General features: G+C 46.8%; 1 protein-coding gene across 1 annotated transcript in view; it reads left to right on the top strand.

Moving 5' to 3' along the window:
* VPS13C (vacuolar protein sorting 13 homolog C) overlaps positions 1-15742 on the top strand; it is a 2873871-nt gene that overhangs the window by 1797534 nt on the left and 1060595 nt on the right. The window contains exon 57 of the mRNA XM_085648297.1: positions 9505-9626. Coding sequence (XP_085504423.1) covers positions 9505-9626 — 122 coding nt within the window. The remainder of the gene's footprint in view (positions 1-9504; positions 9627-15742) is intronic.

The following is a 15742-nucleotide window of genomic DNA, read 5'->3' on the forward strand; positions in this document are numbered from 1 at the left end:
TCTACCGACAAAGACTTTGAGAGAGATACCTATTATTGATCACATCTGGGAGGAATTGTAAAGGTTATGAGGACACCCGCCACGGTTATCCCAGTCTTGCCCAGGATTGACAAAGTATAGGGCTTCTGATGATCTGGTAGCCCATCCTAAGCCAGATTCTATCATCCCTCAGGCTGCCCAGCGGAGATCAAGGAACCCTTAAGCGCCTTTTACTACACCACTTGACAAGGAGGGAAGGCGCCTTGATAACATTGACGAGGTTTACAAATGCTTCTGGTTCTATGATGCATGCGGCTAATGCTCTGGCGATATTAGCAAAACACGACCGCCAGATGTGGTCCAATATCACACCTTACATGGACCTCCTCCCGGAGGACAAAAGGATAGAAGCTTGAAAGATCCTTCTTGAGGGAAAAAGATCTGCATCAGAAATTGACGCATCAATGGATGTGGCTTTCCTGACTTTTTCTTCAACTTGCTGGAGCGGCTGTCCTCAGGCGTCAGGTTTGGTTGAAGGCAACAACGTTCCGCCTTGATGTGCAAAGCAAAGTTCTGGACATGCCATTTGTTGGTAAAACACTTTTTGGCAAACATATTGATGATGCCTTGCAGGCTATTAAAACTGACACAGCTAAGTCTTTGGGCACGCTCCAATACAGAAAGATCCCCTTTCGTGGGGCACGTGGCAGAGGAGCTTATTCATTTTGACGAGGTTACCAGAAATACCAACCTCAGACCTCTTTTCGTCCTTCCTACAAACATCAGCAGCTATACCATGCACCACCACAGGCTGCTTACTCCAGACAGCCCAGACAAAAGCAACAAGGTCAGTCCAGAGATACTGTCAGAAAACAGTGATGAGACCTTCCCGCCTGCCACTCTTCCCTCGGTCACTCCAAGAAAATTCTCCTCTCTCGTTGCTTAGGCCAATGGCAGAAAATAACAACAGACAAATGGGTCCTGGATATAATAAAATATGGCCATACCCTAGAGTGTACCACAGCACCACTTCCTCATCCGCCTCAAAAATCAATACCATCCCATCTTCAATTTCCAAAGAAGGAGGCATTGATAATGCTCCAGAAGGGAGCAATATAATGTGCGCCACGCTCTCAGAGGGGAAGAGGCTTCTACTCTTGTTAGTTTCTGGTGAAGAAGAAGTAGGGAGAATGGCGTCCCATTCTAGACCTCAGAAAACTCAAGAAATACCTGCAGAAGAAATCCTTTCGCATGGTAACTCTCCATGAGATATTACAGCTTCTGAAGCATTCAGATTTCCTGGCAGGCCTGGATTTGTAAGACGCATATTTCCATATCCCTATTCATCCCAAGCATCTATCAATTCAAGGTGCTTCCTTTTGGCCTTCGTTCAGCTCCTCATGTTTTCACCAAGTGCCTTGCTCTTGTAACAGCATATCTATGATTAAAAGGCCTACAGATCTTCCCCTATCTCGACGATTGGTCAGTGAAAGCTCCTTTTCTTCATCAGACTTCGGAGGCAATCTCCTTCTACCTTCAGCTCTTCTGCACTCTTGGGTTGGCAGTCAATCATCAAAAATCCGTTCTAATTCCTTCTCATCAGATAACATTTCTAGGAGCAACATTGGATACCCTCCAAAACAAGGCATTCTTGTCAACAGAAAGACAGAGCTCCATTCTATCTCTGGCTCACAATCTCTACAAAAGAGAGTTGGCTTCTGTCTGTCTCCTCAAATCCTTTCTCGGCATGTCGTCTTCCGCCATCCTCATGTTGCCTCACGCACATCTAAGGATGAGACCCTTTCAGGAGCAATTAGACAGACAATGGCTTCAGATAACCGGATCATTCGACGATATCATTCAGATAACACTGATCACGGTGGTAGTCCGCCAATAATCTCTCTCTGATTTGGTCATTCTTCTCTCCTCTTCCAGAGTTTGTTCTGACCACAGGTGCATCATTGGAAGGATGGGGAGTGTATCTTCAGGACCTCCAAATAAGCGGAAAATGGAGTCTATCTCTATCCAAAATGCATATCAGTTTTCTGGAACTGAGGGCGATTTTTCTAGCCCTATAGTCGTTTCTCCCAAGGATAAGAGCATCCTCAGTCCTCATCTGTACAGACAATACCACCTGCATGCACTACATCTAAACAAGCAGGGAGGAATAATACCTCCAGTCCTGTCTTGGGAAGCTCAAAGGATCTAGGAATGGACACTATGGCATCACATAACCATCAAGGCCGAGCATCTCCCAGGAGTAAAGAACAACCTGGCAGACACCTTGAGCAGATTACGTCAAACAAATCACAAGTAGGAACTCAACCAACGGATTCTCGATTCCATCTTCCAGAAACGCGGAACGCCCAACTTAGACCTATTTGTGTCTCAAGGGAACCAGAAATGTTGGTTCTTCACCAGCAGGGAACCTCCGAGAGGGTCATGGGGGAGTGCGTTTTGATAAGATGGTCAAGAATCTTTGCGTACGCTTTTTCCCCATGCCCTTTCATCTCCTGAGTGCTGATGAAAATGAAACGGGAACCATGCAAACTCATCCTCGTTGCTCCATGTTGGCCCCGCCAGCATTGGTTCATTGAGCTACTCCAATCCAAGCCTTATCACCTGCCAGTGTCAACCACTCTCCTAACCATGAACAAAGGACAGATCCTGCATCTGCACCCAGCTTCTCTTCAGTTACATGCCTGGAACCTGAGTTTAATGAGTTCAAAGATTTAGTCATTCCTCAAGACTGTAGGGATATATTGTCCAGAGCTAGAGCTGAGTCTACTACTAAAACGTACAGACTAAAATGGAAACGTTTTTGTTCTTGGTGCCTTCGGAATTACATTCACTCTCTTCATCTCCAGGGCAAATCTTGCCTTATCTCTTATCTCTGGCAAAATCCGGTCTTGCATATGGGTTAGTAAGGGTCCACCTTGCGGCCATCTCCCGATACGGATGCACCTCCGATAGTTCTTCTCTCTGCTCCTCTCGCATCATCAAGCAGTTCATGAAAGCATTGTTCAGGAATTTCCCCCCATTCGGCCGCCTCCGCCAGAATGGCGCCTTAATGTAGTCCTGTCTCAATTAATGAAACCACTGTTTGAGCCAATTCAGTAAATTGAGCTCAAGTTTTTCACATGGAAAGTGACATTACTTCTCGCACTTACTTCTGCAAGGAGAGTAAGTGGAATTCAAGCCTTCATCATAAAAGAGCCTTACTTGCGCTTCACAGAGGGCTATGTTATGCTGAGAACAAACCCTAAGTTCATACCGAAGGTCCCATCTCAGTTTCACCTTAATGAGCCCGTTATGCTGTGCACTTTTTTCCTATATACTGTATGTATTTGTGTAAATTTTTTGTATACTGTGTATACTTGTATTATGTTGTCCGTCCACCCATTCGCCCCGAGGGCAAGGAAAAAATGGGTGGAACTGATGTCAGCACGCCAACGAGGTCCTTTTATGGCTCCAGTGATGTTATACAGAGTCGTGAGCGGAGGCATGCTATTGTGACGTCATAATCTATGTGGGAGAGCTAAGAAAAGAATTTCCATGGAATGCTGGCGCAGGAGTAATGCTAAAGGTAAGCAATCCACAGGCAGATACTTTATCCACCAAAAAAAGCGTTACTGAAGGTAAGTAACGTGTTCTTCTAAACCTTTCACTCTGACTATCCCCCTCCAACTCCCATTTTACACATCCCATTACCACAATTACATAGCTCTCATGGCCTTTCCCATGGATGGGCCCTAGAATGTCCAGGTTAGTGTCTTTCCATGGCCCAAAAGGACAATTCCTGTTCACCATGGGTTGGACACTTGCCTTCATGCTCCTCTCGCTCAAAGCACACTGTTGATATTCCATCAGTAAACGTTCCACTTGCAAATCCATGCCAGGTCACCAGTAAATTGAGCGTAGCCTCTCTTTGGTCTTTGAGATGCCTATATGACATTTGTGTGTTTGACCCAGCAACATATCATGTACTTTAGCAGGAGGAATTAATCTGGTCCCCTTCCACAACAGAGCCTTGCTGGAAGACAACTTGATCCTTTACCTGCCAGAAGGCCTTGTAATCCACACCACCCTGTTCTTTAGGACTCCAGCTGGTACGGATGAGATTCATCAGCTTCTGCAAAATGTCATCCCCTTCCACAGCCTCATGCCACCTTTCTTCAGAAATGACTCAAACTTAATTTCAAAGACAAACTCCGTAGAATCACTTACAGCTGAATCGCAATCATGTCCCGTTAGTGACTCGGGCACTAACCTATACAAAGTGTCTGCTATAGCATTTTCTGCCCCCAGAATGTACCGGATGCTGAAGTTGTATTCCAGTAGACTGACCATCTGTTTAAAGATCCTAGGCGAAATGAATTCAATATCTTTTGTAGTGATAACCTCACACAAAGGCGTGTGATCAATCCGCACCACAAACGTACTTCCCCCAAAAATCTTCTTTAATATTTTAATCGCCCAATGTTCAGCAAGAGTTTCTCTCTCAATAACGGAATATCTACACTCTGCACCTTTTAAGCTTCTTGAGATGAACATGATGTATTCTCAGCTCCACAACCGCCTTGTTGCAAAACCACCCCTAGTCCTTTGAGACTGACATTCATGGCGATAATAGAATGCTTATTATGACAACATTTCTTACTTTTGGGGACCTGTGCCAGTTTACTCTTAAGAACACAGATTTCCATCTCACAATCTGCATTCCATACAAAATTAGTCCCTTTCTTAAACAAACTCCTCATATTGGAGCTAACATCAGCAAAATTCTGAATAAACTTGGAATAATATTCTGCCATTCCCAGAAATCTCATAATTTCCTCTTTGAATGACGGAGAGGCCATATTCTGAATTGTGTTGACAAGTTCCACCCTGGGAATTACCCCTTCACCTGTTATGGTGTGACCGAGATAATCAATAGCTCTAGCACAAAACTTGCATTTTTCGAACTTTATGGTGAGATTATGCTTGCATAATCGATCCAGGAATTGTCTGTCCCTAGCGTTGTGCTCTGTCTCATCCCTTCCATGCACCAATATGTCACCCTGCTAAACACAAATGCCAGCTAACCCATGTAAAATTTTCTCCATTGCCCATTGAAACACTGATGCTGCCGAGACAAGACCAAACGGCAGGCCTGAAAGGTCTAATGAACGCAGTGAGGTCTTTGGACGACCCATCCAACTTTATTTGCTGATATGACGAAGTAAGATCTATCGTGCTGAAGACCTTATCTTCTCCTATCATCACCAACAACTCCAAGATATTAGGGAGGGAATATTTGTCCACTTCCACACATTTGTTTAGTTGTCTAAGGTCCACACAGAACCTCACGGCCCCATTAGATTTCCTGGCTGCCACCACTGGGGCCAGCTAAGCTGTCCCTTTTACCTCCTCTATAATTCCCTGAGAGTTGAGTTTCTCTAACTCGGCCCACATCTCTTCCCTCCCTCCTATGGGAACACACCGCACCTTGTTACAACTGAGCACTGAACCTGGGGTCAGCCTAATCTTATGGCAGTAACCCAACATACATCCTAAACCTTCAGTAAAGACACAGGGAAATTCTTTCCCTAAAATATCCTGCAATCCAGAGTCAGGAAGCTTGGCACCCCCTATTTCATTAATATTTGGAGGTTTTTTCAAAATGATGGGAGAAGTGCTATTGGAACAAGCATAACCCTTAAATACCTTTACTGCCACCATCTTAAAATGCTATCCCCCTTCTTGGAAACCTATATCTTCCCGGATGCATAGCACCCCTCATATTCAACCAAGCCCACCAAGTAACCATGTAGCTCAATGATATCTCCTCCAAAGTGAAAGGCTTAATATCAAGTTTGAGTAAAGTCAACCTACCTTCCAATTTGTCCTCGTAAAACCTATTTGCCGAAATGGGGATCTTAGCCCCTAAGTCCAATAATACTTTGTTTGTTGTGTCTTCAACCTCTATGTAATCCAAAGGCCCTGTGCAACCTTTGTCTCCAACCAATAAAACTATTTGCCCACATTCAAAATCTGAACTACTTTTGTATTCACTATCACTGGTCTCCACCTCGTTTACTTTCTGTTAGAGGCTCTTTATCCCGCAAGCCACAGCAAAATGCCCTTTCCCCTTACAGTGCATGCACACTGCCTTCAGCGCAGGACACACCTTATCATTAGCAAAATGTCTGATCCTATCACACCTGAAACATATTTTCTCAGCACTACCCTGATATTTTGTGCTGTCATGACTTTATGCTCCTTTTTCACACCAACTTTAACAAACTCCTTTCTCCTTCTATCACGCACAACTGCACATACTTCCTTGGTGAAGTCCTTTTTTATCACCGCCACACATTCTAAGGAATATTCAATCCTCTCAGGCACAAGCAATACCTCTTCCAGGGTGGGCTCATCTTTGAAACACAGTACTTCTCATACGTTTTCGAACTGGCAGCATTACATGAATTGGTTTCCGATTTTTTCATTCACCAACGACCCAAACTTGCAAGAGGATGCCATATGCCTAAGTTCTGTAACATAGCTTTCAATTGACTCACCCTCTTTTTGCAGTCTTTTCTCGAAATAGTAGCGTTCCTAGATGGTACTTACTTTAGGCACATAGTGTAAGTCAAGTTTACGTATGCACGTTTCATATTCATTTAAATCAATGGCATCACTATCTGGTAGATCAGGAAGGTGGTCAAATACCTCTTGTCCTGTGCCAAGACAGTGAAGCAAGAGTGCCATCCTCCTCTCCGCACTGAGAGACGTGCCACACACTCGCACATAGTTCTCAAACACTTTTTTTCCATTTAGCCCATTTTATAGGTGGATTACCTTGTTTGGACAAAAAAAACAGATGTGCTGTGACATTCTGCCTTATCCCCAAAGGAAACAGAGGAACACAATTTGATGAAATTTAAAACCTCAAAAATAGGGCTTAGTTGGTAGACAATATGAATAGGCACACAAAACAACAGAGCAAAAAACACACAAAAAAGTCACAAAACCATGAAGATTTAATTACAAAGTACTTAGTGTAAAGAGGTGTGCCTATCATCATAATAGTACCTTGCACCAGTGCTTAAGAATTAGGCACAAATGTCTCCACTAAGGCATGTCTATCGCCCAATGCAGAACACCATAAGCAGCAAATATGTAATAAGGGGCAGAGGAGAAATGGCTGTACACCCAACCAAAAATCACAAACCACAAAACGAAGTGCAAGATGCTGTGCGCCTCAGCGAAGGACCTCACACAGCTGTGCGCATCAGTGCACTCTGGTCTCCTGGTGTAGTAGTGCAAGATGTGCGCATCAGTGACACGCTGGTCTCCTGGTAAAATAGTGCAAATATCACATGAACGAAATGCTCCTAATGCCTACAGCTGTACGTGTCCGCAAAGCCCTTGCCTTTAGTTTCATCAGTGAAGCCCTTACATTTAGTTTCGGTCACCTGGCTCTCCGTACAAAGGAAACAGAGAAGCCAATTAGAATTAGAAGCATAGGGCTCTCCGTAGGCTGATGTGACAGTACCCAATAAGAAAGGCTCGACGTCACAGAAGCCATCTACTGTCCAAGCAGGAAGAAGAGAAATGCATCACGTCATAGGAGCTGCAGGAGGCGTCCCAGTCACAGGAGCTGTCCACGCAGTATCAGAAGTCAGCTACCTTTCACAACATGACAAGGGCTGCTCGAGAGCCTCTAACAGCATGAGTCCTCCAACTAGCCTGTTGCGTTTAAATAATGCAGAAAGAAGGTAAGGTGTCCCATAACGGACTACCAAAGTTAAAGTTCCGAAGTTGTTTCCTTACTTCCTGTGATATCAACCAGAAAAGGGAAATGCTGCTTGCTCTACAACCAAATATTAATGGAAACATCTGCAGTGGGCCAAATAAAGGATACATCGAGATCCTATTCGGCAAAACAGACAGTTCAGGTGCAGTTAAGGTGGGGGATTAGAGCGAGTAGGTTCAAAGTACATCAGATAGTACAGGTTACTCAGGCCAAAAGCGCAACTTACAGCAACCTCTTGATGATGAGCAGGAGATGTTCACAGGGCAACATTTTTTCCAGGTCCAGGTGTAGAGCTGTCTTTCACTGTCTGATGTCCCTTACCATTCTGTTGCGGTGTTGAAAAGATGTACTCGCACATAAATGAATGTCCTCCAAAAATTAACAGTGTAGCTGTTTATTGAATATGCTGGTACATGAAAAGACAGTTCAGCCACCCCCATCAAGCTCCACCACTAGTCTGACTTTCAAGGCCAAACATTCTATGAACCCCTTGACAGTTCTGGAATGAACTGGTGCCAATATGCATGCAGTATAAATTACCACACTTGACTATTCTTATTCCTTTCATATCTGATATGGTAACATGGTAGTACCACGTAATCTTCTTAAAATCTATAAATATACACTAATAATAATATCTGCTCATTATGTATGATAAATCTGGTCACCAAATTTTTCTTGACTTGACACCTTGATTAAATCATGATTCCTTACTCTGGTATTTTAAGGGTTGTGTAGAGAGAGGAGTTCCTTGCCCTATGAGGCTCAAGGGTCAGGGTCCCTTTTTGACCTGAGTAGGCACTAACTCCCTACATCCAATGGCTCAGAGCAGCCTATGAACAGTAAGTCGGTGATAAAATTTGCTGCAGCATTAGTCATTTTTACCAGCCCTGTGCATGCAGGGTTGAACTTGTGCTGCTGGCCTGGTACTCGTCGATGTAGGTCGTTCTGTGAATGGGGTCCTCTGTGTGCAAAAAACTAAATTCACAGGTTTGTAGGGCCTAGTATGTTTCTTTCTAAAGTGTGACAGATCTTTACAAAACTTTCCCCCAAAAATATTCCCCTCAGCTCTTCACTGGAAAGTTTTGGTGTGATTCTTCGAGCGGGGGCTGAGAAAAATTGGGTGTCCTAAAATGCGTTTTCCCCATTAATTTGTTCCATAGGAACTTTAGAGATAGCTACATCCCAAACCGCTGAACGGATTTACACCAAATTTGGTAGACAGCTAGGTCCTAGTCCAGAAAGAATTCTTTTTGTGATTTGGTGTAAATCAGTCAGAAGTTTGAGAAATTAATGCTCAGAAACTTTGTATAAAATAAGCGCGGAGGATCCACAGGACCAGCAGACCTCATGGTGGGATCTGATTGGCTGCCACCACATTAAGAAGGATGTGGCGGCAGCCATCTTAGGACTTGGGAGTCAATCCTGAGTCCTAGAAAAAATGCAAAATAAGACGTAAGGGGGCAGAGTAGAATTACTCAAGTTATAGTTACCTTAGGTCCCGAGTTATGTTACTTTAGATAAGTATATTTCAGTGGTTTTGTACATTTGAAACGGCATGTTTTAACTGACATTTTCACCTCACTATAACGTCACATTATCCTTTGTTTTTTCGAGGAATATATATTTATAGAGATAGATGGGTATCTAGATATATATAAAAAATATGAGATTCTTAGTAATATTTATTTATGTACATCATTAACATATTAACATTTCTTTAACAGATCAAGAATCATTTTGCGGTCCCTTTTAAAATTTACAAATTTGTCTTGAATATGAAGCTGCTGGAACCCATTGGAGTTGCAAATCCAGAAGAGGAGTTTCATGTGCCATTGGACTCGTACAGGTAGATGTGGAACTCCCCTCTAATGACATATTTGTGATCAGAGTTCCTCAAAAGCTACACTGATGTATAATGGCAAAATGTTTCAAATTAATGCTAATATTTAGATAACATCAGACTCAAGTACTCTAATTTCTTTAAGCACAATTCATAACAATAGTGCTTAATACATATATTTTCTAACCTTCTTAAGCGCAAGATCCTCCTCCTAGCCCACCTCTAGATGATAGACCTCTCTTGCCCCTTTTTAATTTTTTTGGGTGGGTGGAACTTGTTGGGGAGAGGGTGGGAATAAGGGAGTTAGGGAAAACTTGTGTTCTTTTTTTATGGACATTTGGATTTCTTATGGACAATTGGACTTTTTAATGGACATTTGTTGGGTTAGGGAGAGGGGTGGGTCAGGTGTTGTGGGTTTCTTTCATTCCACAACGCAACAACCTGCATCGACTGCCTCGCCATGCACCTCAAGCTCCATGCCATCTGATGTGCGACGCCGCAACTGTCCTGATCCCAGTTGAGAGGAACATTCTAGAATCGGACGTGGAGCTAAAGGTCCTTGTCGCACGCCAAGTCGTCGGGTAAGTCCCACAAGCGCAAGAAGAGTATGAAGTCGAAGAGGTCTTCGACTTCGCTCTGTTTGTCAGAGTCATCAAACAATACGAGTGAGTGTCATCATTCGAGGCCTGACACCGTGGTTGGGCCTGTCCATGGGCCAGCCCTCACATCCAGAGTTTCCAGGAGCCAGAGCGACCCTCAACCAACTTTGTGGGATTTATGAGGCCATGCACCTCATATTTGGGCTGGCCATTCCCGCTGGTGCACCTTCAAGCCCCGTTGGTTCGGGAGGGCCAACCACTGGTTCTCCGGTGGCGGCTCCGCTCTCTGCTACAGTCTTGCCCCTTGGATCCACAGATCAATCTGGACCGGTGCAGGTCGTACCACCTTTACCTTGCCTGGGGCTGGTCCCGATGCCTAAGCTCCTGGTGCTGCCAAAGCTATCCCCATTCTCATCCCTGATGCCGACCCGGAGCCGGAGGGGCATTGTTTGGCGCAGACTACAGCGTGGACCGGAGCCATGCCTTCCAGGCTGGAGCCCTATTCTTATGGGCTGGGACTCGGGGAGGATTGGGAGGGATCGCTGGACTCTGAAGATTGTGAGACCCTATACCCTAGAATGGACTGGTGTGAGGAATTGACGAACCCCAGTGGACTGAACACTTCACCAGACACTGGCATAGTCTCTATCCCTACTGTGGATATGGAGGAGGGAGCTTCTTTTGCTATGGTGGTGAGAAGGGTGGTGAGAAGGGTCCGAGGTCCTGCACCTTAGTTTATCCTTAGTGACAGTCAAGACTAACATCTTGATCGAGTTGCTTCAGGCAGGAGTGACCCCTTCAGAATCACTTCTCCCATTTAATTAAGCTCTTATGGACCTCCTGCTGGGGAATTGATCCAAACCCTGCACAGGAGCTCATGTGAACAGGATGATTTCCCACTGCCACCACCCTGCCCCTGGGCACTCTATCTTCCTCACTCAACACCCTACCCCAGAAAGCTTTGGGATCCAAGCCTCCACCTCCCATGTAAATCCTGGTGCGATCCCTACCACTCCACCGGATAGGGAATTCAAGATGCTGGACACCTTAGGAAAGAACATGTTTTCTTCCACTAGCCTGGCACTGAAATATTAGACATGAACAAAAGCTATGATCAAAAGCTTACAAAGATGTAGAAGAGTGATTATCGGTCTTCCTATAATTTACTTTCTAATGTTTAAGAATGAGACTTTGCTTACAAACATGGGATTTCTTACATTGTGGTGAAAACCTTGTACAATTTTGCATGCAAGTCCACACCGACCTTTCTTTATTCCAAACTAGAGCAAGCTCCTTTTACATACTAAGCATTGTTTATAGTTTGGCAGACGGGATGCTCTGTCAAAGCTTGATCGCTATCCCGTCTGGCATATTACAAGTGCATTAGGCTAAAATACACTTGTAGTACTGCGGACGGGACATCAGCCAAGTTTGTGACGAGTATGCCGCCTGACAAACTATAAATAATCCCCTATGTTTTCGTTATTCACCATGGAAACAATGTGTAGCTGTTTATTTTCTTCCCCTCTTGTACAAAGTTAAGGAAGCTCAATCGAAAATGAATTTGAGAATGCTTAACCACTTTATTTATGGTGATTGTTTTTCGTAGCCCACAAGAGCTGGTAACCTTGGCAGAGAAATTAAACTGATTTTTGTGACATGTTGCTATGACCGCAGTCAGACTGGTCATCAGCCATTGAATTCCCACCAATCACACTTTTTCAAACATGCCAATCTCATAGAGAAATCTAGCCGCAGATTCCTTAACTTAGAATATCCCCAGGCGTCAGACTGGATCCGGAAAACGTTTTGCAGCAGCATCTCTGCGCGCCGGTGGGCAGCGCCACACGACCCCTCCCTGATGTCGTCCACGTACGTGATGTCAGCGAGGTCATATAAGTCCCTCCCGGCGCGCGGACATCAGTTTCCTTCTCTTCCGCGTGCAATGCGGATCCGAAGTGTGCGGTTCCTCTGGCCTGTTTTCTGGCCCTTTTTCGACGCTTCACGTCTGGAACAGTGTACGATGCCCTCAGGCTTTAAATCCTGTACTTCCTGTTCGCGGCAAATGTCCGCAAGAGACCCACATCTTATTTGTATGTGGTGTCTGGGCGAGCGCCACGACTCCACGGACTGCGAAGCCTGCCAACACCTTAAGCCGAAGTCCCAGCGGGAGCGCCGGATGAAGCTTCTTTCGGCACGACTGTCCCGGTTGGAGTTGTCTCATCCCACGACCTCTTTGACACAGTTCCACCGTCGATCGCCCTCTGGGGACCGAGGCCGTCGTTCACCATTTCTTGGTAAGTTGCGGCGCAGGTCGCCGAGGTCCTCGACCTCCCTTTCATCTGTTGTCAGGGGCTCTGGTTCCCGGAATATTCCAGTTGTGTGCCCCACCGACTGTCCCCCCCCCCGCCCCCTCGATCCGCCCTATCCGGGTGCAAGGGCGACTCGGGCCTAAATGGAGGCTTATGCCACGGCTTTGCAGGCCTTCCTTGGGTCCTCTCCCGTCCCTTGGTCATCCTCAGGCCTCCCCTATCTGTGGGGTCCCTGACAGACTCGCCGGTGGGTTCGCCCCCGGCGTCACATGAGCCTTTGCCCTCCATGGATGTCAGAGATGCGGTATCGTTAGGGCATGGCCTGGCTGGGTGCCCCTCTACGATCACTATGGAGTCGTCCGGGTGCGGCCCGGCTGGATCCCCCTCTACGGCCTATTGCACCCCTGCCGCACCGCATTGTCCCGTGGGGCTCCCTGTGGCGTCGCAGATGGTTGCTGGTGCTCAAAGTGTCACTTTGTGCTCACCTCGGCCTTCTGGGCAGGCGGCCTCACCTCCCCGGCTTTGCCTCCGCTTCTTTCTCCGGAGTCGGAGCCTGTTGCAGTTGAGGCTGAGGCAGCGCTGGTGCGGCGCCGGTGGTTTGTCCCCCCCGGTTCCGGCGCCTTCTCCTTTGGAAGGTGAACTTGTTGCCTCCCCTGCTCTGCCTCCGCTTCTTACCTCGGAGTCGGAGCCAGTCCGGGTTGAGACTGAGTCGGCGCCGGTGCGGCGCCAGAGGCTTGCATCCCCGGCTCTGGCACCTTCTTCTTCGGAAGGGGAGCTTATCGTCGCCGGACGGAGCTGACTCGACGCCGTATGGTGTTGAGTCGGTGCCGGACAAAGCTCGGTCAGCGCCTACTAAACTGGTTTTGGCGCCGCATCGACGCCGGGTTGTTGACTCTTGTCCGGAGACTTCCGTAGAGAGTTTGACGTCGCCCTCATGCCCGGCGACGCCAGATGTATTCTTACCTGTGCCTCCCTTAGAGTATGTGAATCCAGCAGGGTCCCCACCTCCTCAAGAGCACGAGCACCTGGCAGGCTCCTCGCCTCCTCAAGAGCCTCATCAGGTCCACCATTCGTCAATGGGGCTTCCCTCAGTTGGTCATCGGTCGCACCCTCACTGTCTTGGGAGGTTTAGCTTACAGCCCTCGCCTACTGATGAGCTACTATCCCCTCCTCGGAGGGCTACGGAGGCTGGTGCAGCTTTTCTCAGAATGGTCTCTTTGGCCACTAGGATTTTGAACATGCAGCCCACTTCGGCGCCTTTGTCTGTGGACCCTTTACTTGATGTCCTTCACCGTGAGTACCTGGGTTCGGCCAACTTCCGGTGACCCGGTGGCTCGTTCGGTCTTGCACCGCCACCATCCTGCTCCACATGATCCGGTCTGCTTATTTGTGCATCCCGACGTGCAGGGGTTTGTTTTGCAAACTGCCTTCCCTTCTTTGCCCTGGCTATTGCTTCCTCCCTCCTGGGAGTCCAGATGGCTTGAGTCACGGGATCGGAACATCTTTGCCTCCACTAGTGCTGCACTACGGTCACTAAATACATTGTGTGTCCTGGCTCAGGCTACCTCTGCCCTGTGGGACTCTGCAGAGTCTTTTCTCTCCACCAGTACTGACGGCACTTGTGTTAACCTGGTTCATCTTCTCCGGGATGGCTGTGACCTTGCTGAGTTTACGATCCACTCCGTCTTGGATACTGCTGATTCCTTAGGCTGGGCTATTACTGGTTCAGTCGCCCTGCGGCGCCATGCTTGGTTATGGGATGGCGTCTTCCCGGAAAATATCCGGGAGAGTCTTGTTGATTTACCCTTTGATGGGGATTTATTGTTCGATGCACATGCCGACTCGGTTGTTCAGCTCCTCCTTGCGGGCTTTGCCCCCCCCCCCCTCTCCCTTAGACCTGTGTTCCTCAGGTGTTTGTTCTGAGGTGGTACCTTTAAATTTAGCATCCTTTGGATGCATTATGCGTCTTAAACTGGCGGTTTGCCTACTGTGGCAGTGTTCCACAGATTGTTCCTCTGACTGTGGCTTGCCCTTATAAACCTGTTCCCCATTGTTGGGGTGTACATACTCTGTGTGGGGTACTTGTTAGCTCTGTTATGTCAACTGGACCTACGAGTTCCTTTGGCCTCTAGGCGTCCTCTGGTGCTCTTCTCTGCCGTTGTACGGTGCTCAATGTTGTGCCTTGGCATCATCTTTACGTCCTTGGTCATCTTGCTTCATTCTCCTCCTTCAGAGGTTTTCGGGGTGTTCATCACGCTTTAACGGCAGCTTCCGTCTGCCATTACGGCACCAGGTGTATTCCTCTAAAACGATGTTGCATAGTCGTGGCTAGTTTACCTGTTTTTGCTATATATTTCTGTAATTAGGTATATATACCAGTTCCATGGGTACTCTTCTTCCTACTCTTCACCTCTCTTCGAGGCTGCAAGGTCTGGTCCAAAGTCTCCATGTTTCAAGGACTTTTCCAGTGATGCATGCGACATCACCAATAAGGCCCCTTTTTGCGTTCCGCTTACTGGGGTGGTTCCCTGGTTTTACACTGCTCCCTTCTTCGTGTTCAGTTACTGAACGAATCTCTCTTCTGGACAAGGATTACTTTCCTTCCAGTCGAAGGGCGTGGTCTGCAATTCTGCGATTTTTCCTCCGTTTCTACATCTTAGTACTTTGGTGCCTATGCTGCACCCTCCTTCGACTGTGCTATATTGTATCAGCTAGGCTTGCGGGACGGCTCTTCTAATGTCTGTCGTCCTAGTTCTCCACCCTGCATATCTGTATTTCGTGTGTTGATTCTCACCTTGGTCTTACCGTGGCCTGGTTGAGCAGCCTTATGCTTGTTTTAGCTACGCCACCTTAAGGTCTCTGTAGCTGTTTGCTCTGCGCATGTTTCTGTGGTGGCCTGCATCAGCGTGCTTAAGATTGTTCTTGTTCGCCCCTGTTCCCCCTTTTGGGACTGGGTGTGCACTTGGCGTGTTTCTCGTCTCTGCCTGCAATTCTAGCAACATTGCTAATTTCTATCTCTTGTCCTTTGGTTCTTGGCTGTAGCCTCTCCGGCCTTCCTTCCGTGGGCTAGCCTGGTAAGCTCTGGTTGCATCTCTTCATGTTTCTTATCAACCTTTGGTCGGTGTTCACATTGTGCGCCATTACGCTGAGAGTGGTCCATCTTCCTCTCTTTCTTTTGTTCTGGTATATGGCTGGTGCCGTTTCTACCTCT

This window comes from Triturus cristatus, chromosome 3_2 (assembly GCF_964204655.1).
Source record: "Triturus cristatus chromosome 3_2, aTriCri1.1, whole genome shotgun sequence".
NCBI classification, from domain to species: Eukaryota; Metazoa; Chordata; class Amphibia; order Caudata; family Salamandridae; genus Triturus; species Triturus cristatus.